Consider the following 4,506-nt stretch of genomic DNA (forward strand, 5'->3'; position numbering starts at 1 on the left):
ATGTCCAGAAGACTTCAACGCTCAGGGTCATTTAAATGTGGATATCTACATCTTGAAACAATTCAGCACGGTGGGGAACCGGAGTCGATTGTTTCTATAGAGACAGGCTGGATATATCAGAATCTACATTCTCTCCAGTCCCCTTGCATCAGGATAGTTTAGAGCCACATTAATGTTCTGCCATGTCAACCCCCAAATCTGAGACATGACACGAAGAGCTGACAAGGTTCCTGTCACACCAGCAGAGATCCTGTACTAAAGGTGACAATTGTCTCCTTGATCACGCAGAAGCTGAACCACAACAACCTGATGAAAACCAGTGCAAGTCTAACAGGAACAGATGGTAGAAATCACACTCTTAGATACAGAACAAAGCACTATGACAGCACGCTCTCTTTGGAAAGCACTGACAAACAGTACTTTTCACACTCCCGGTTAAGAGGCGATTTGTTACAATTTTAGAAACAACACAGAAGTCTAAGTCGAGCGGAATTATTTCTGACTGTCTGCCACTACCACAAGACAGCCCACAGCAGCGAGGAAGCTTCCTCTCTGCTGGTATGAGCCGGCCTCTGCAGCTGCACTGTTGAACTCATCTGGACAGAAGCATTAAGACTTTTCACTTGCTATTCTAGATCTTTAAACCAGAAAAGCAAGTCCATTTCCTGTCAGCTTTCAGAAAAACTAAAATTGGGGGGCATTCACAAAATTGAAATTCATGATTTAACCAAAGTTATTCACATCCCACAAATTGCTCTGCAGAGTAAGCACAAGGTAATGAAAAGACTAAAGTAGATCTGCAACTGAGCACACTCCCAGCATGAAGGACTTGCCCTACACCATTCTATAACCCAGACCTGCACTTTAGGACTGCAAGAGCTGTGCTAGTTAACAGTTAAAACTGGAAGGATCGTAAGCTGTTTCCATTTACTGCATCTCAGATGAAGCTACGGACTTAGCAGGTGAAACATTTTTGCTGAATATGAGGCTTACTGTCTTGAGGATGCTGACAAGTTCTGGGATACGCTGTACCTCATAGGAAACACCACCCATTTTAATCTAAGAAACTACGGCAGCAGCCCCAGACACGTCTCGTAAAATATGTCAGGCTTCTTGAAACAGCAACAGTAAGCGGTTACCTGGATGCACAATGAAACTGTGCATTTTTGTATCACATATCATAGGTTTAAGCTGGAAGCAAAGGGCTTACTTACATATTTGTACATGCTTGTGTAAATTGTGGAAGGCACATTAACAAGGGTGAACAGATGATGGAGTTGTAAAGACAACTGCTTCACATTAAACAATGCGAAAGGTACCTAAATACTTACCAGCACACTGCTCTTCTGTGCAGTTTGGATACTTTCCTAGATCTGTTTCATTTACACATATCTCGTCTGTGAGAAAAGAACAGACAAGAAGACTTACAGCAGGACTTTAAGAGTGTTTGAGACATTGCTCCTAAATACTAATAAACTGTCCATAGGACAAACTAAACACCATCTTCTACCCAGGATGACATCAAAGCCACTTCAACATGCAGGACTTCAGTATTATATTAATAATTAGAAAAGTTTTCTTTGCATTGTTTATATTTTATTACAGCATCATAAAACCCCACCACCTTACTGTCTTAAATTCTACATGCAAGTAAACTTAGTCCCAGCTTTTCAAACAGATTGTGAAACTGTCGATGAGTTTCTTATTCTCTGCCTGCAAACCTTTCTCCCTTGACTGAGACTTCAACCTCTCCCTCAAGTAAGTTACACAGATCTCTCGGGTGTTTGCAGTATGTGCCTGTTGGTAGACGACACATGCAGAATTCAGAAGTGATCTTCTTGAAGGACACTCTTGTACCGGACAAGTTACATCCAAAATTCTTTTCATTACTTCCAAAGCATCTTAGCCTTCATGTATAACCTTTCATGTCACCTACAATCAAGTGCTACAAAAATCACTGTTATAGTCAAGGCATTCTCTCCTCTAATTTTGTTTCCTCCTCACGTAAGAAATAACCTGCCTGAAGACTACTTATGTAGTCTTTGTACCACCTTGTCAACAGCAACTTCACCTCCTTCAGGACCGAGTACCAGAGGTCACCTACATGGAGTTACATCCAACTCTCCTACAATGGCAAAGACAAGGCTCTGAATGAGACAGACTAGTGTCTCTTTGGCTCTGCCACGTTCACTTCAGTGGGTTTCAAGTCATAGTTTTAGGAACACTTAACTAATCTTACTTAATGGCTTCCTCTCCCTTACTGCACTTCAGGAGCAGGGGCTGTGACCATCAGGTCTATGACAAGACCTCAACAAGGACCTAAGCCACGGATGTGCCTGCACATCAGAATCCACTCAGGACTCCTTAACAGCAAACGTAAGGGACTAATTTGTTCTAAAAACATTCTGAATCATCCAGAAAACATTATCTTATAAATAGCACAGATTTAAATCAGAAGCCTTAAAAATCTGGGATTATCTCAAAAATGTTCAGCTGTCTCCACAAAAGAACTTGAAACATTTAACAACAGATAGAACTGAGTTAATGCTCCATTAAGTTATCAAGCAGTACAGTATATCTGTGTAATAAACATTAATATAGATGAAATAGTTCTAGCTGGGTATAAGGTTCTGCACGACATTGCAAGGGTCTGCACCGTGTCGTCCTCCTTACGTTCACACTTGATCCACTTGCAGCTTGTTACATTCATGTCATTACCAACACAGGAACTGCAGTTAAGAATTTTTTCACAGGTGCCTAGAAAAAAAAGAGAAATGCATTGATTAGGACAAAATTACGACTGTCAAAAGAGCAACTTCACCCACAGAAACAACTCTGAGATCTGCACCTTCCTGCATGTACCTCTCCTGGGTTAAAGCACCGTTCTTCTCACTGACCTAATACAACTAAAAGCCCCAACTTAGGAATACATTTGACAAGACACAACTATACTGCCCTCCAGACACTACCGATGCTCCAAAACCGAGCCCACAGGTATTCCAAGATTTTGCCTCATGCAGCCTCTAACAATAGTAAACGCAGATGACAGAGGCTAATATAGTGAACTCTTGTGAAGTTGCCAAAGTCCACCAAAATAAGTTTGCAGAAGTTCATTGAAACCTCAGAGAGTAAGAGCCTTGTTCCTTTTGACTACATTTTCCCTTCAGGTAACACAGCCAGCTATAAGCAACTACAGCTGAAAGCACCCAAAGTATGGGAAATAAAGACAAGAACCTAGAGGACTTCGTATACACACGTACCTAAAGGAGGGCAGAAAGAAAGTCAACCTATTAACATTTTGATCACAGCAGAAACCAGCAACCTAACCAGTCCATCTGCTTTTTTATGTCAACCTCAATCAAACACTGTTGCCTTCAAACCACAATGACAACACTTCCTCTATCTGGAACAAAAAACAACAAAAAAAAAATCTTTTCACAATGCACAAGTTTACTGCACCAGTTTTAATTAAGACTTACTCATACAGCCATCATACTCAGAAAGCCCACATACAACCCACAACTCCTTATGCCACATACTCTCCAGCACATCTCACATGATATCCATCTACTCCAGGCACCTTTGGGGGACCTTTCACTTTGCTCTGCTCCTGGGCGAAGGGAGCGCTGCAGATCTTTGGCAATGAGCATGGTCATTACATCCCAAGATAACAAATGCATTAACTAACGTCAGTATTCTCCTAATCGGAATTAAGCCTCAGCCCACCTCGGTCTCCTGACTGGTAGGGTTACGCTAGAAATATTGGTGCTACTTCTTCACTTCCAAGAAATGCAAGAAGATATAAAAAGACCTTTGATGGTTTGCATCAGTGAGGTACGCAACAGACATGCCCCATTCCCTTCAGAAACGAGGCACTTAAACCACTCCAAGAGCTGTGTGACAGCTTCTGGATAACAGATTTCAGGGCGGGGGGCGAAGTAATTTATTTTTCTGGGTGTACATCTGAAAAATGATCACAGCACACACAACAACATTCACTCCTGACGAATGAACACGTTCACTTCTTTAAATTCCTCACTGGTACACAGAAAATGAGCGCAGTGCATCTGTGCAGAGGACAGCCAGTGCAGCCAGCGCTGCCTCCTGGGATTTTTAGTTTACTTTCAAAAGAGCCTTCCCAGCCTAGCACGGGGGAGAGATAGATTTGCCAGAGTAAAGCACCAGGAGATGTTTTTAACCACAGCAAAAGGTTTCAAAACCGAGCTGATATCTTCAGAGTGAGCAGCGGGGCGTCAGATGTCCTCCCAACGCTGCTACTGCTGTGAAAGGCTCTCCTGGGGTCTCTACCCAGGATACGGGCAAGCAGCGCGGCTCCCCCCGTCCGGCTGATGCCTGCTCTTCCCCGAGAGCATGACCCTGGTGCCGCGAATGCGCCCCTCGGGCGTAGGCAGGATCACGTTTGCTCCCCGGATGAGCCCGTCTGAGGCAGCGGCTCTCGCACCGGGTAAATTCGGACACGTCCCCTACGCCTGAAGAAGGAATCTG

General features: G+C 43.3%; 1 protein-coding gene across 1 annotated transcript in view; it reads right to left on the reverse strand.

Annotated features, from left to right (window-relative positions):
* The window catches only part of CD164 (CD164 molecule, sialomucin), a gene marked incomplete at its 5' end in the record, with an annotated part of 6,181 nt that extends 3,424 nt beyond the window's left edge, over window positions 1–2,757 (reverse strand). Inside the window, 2 exons of the mRNA XM_010134017.1 lie at window positions 1,332–1,397; window positions 2,674–2,757. Of these exons, the coding sequence (XP_010132319.1) occupies window positions 1,332–1,397; window positions 2,674–2,757 (150 nt within the window). The remainder of the gene's footprint in view (window positions 1–1,331; window positions 1,398–2,673) is intronic.
* Between the last annotated feature and the right edge of the window lie 1,749 nt (window positions 2,758–4,506).

This window comes from Buceros rhinoceros, unplaced genomic scaffold, assembly GCF_000710305.1.
Source record: "Buceros rhinoceros silvestris isolate BGI_N320 unplaced genomic scaffold, ASM71030v1 scaffold2064, whole genome shotgun sequence".
NCBI classification, from domain to species: domain Eukaryota; kingdom Metazoa; phylum Chordata; class Aves; order Bucerotiformes; family Bucerotidae; genus Buceros; species Buceros rhinoceros.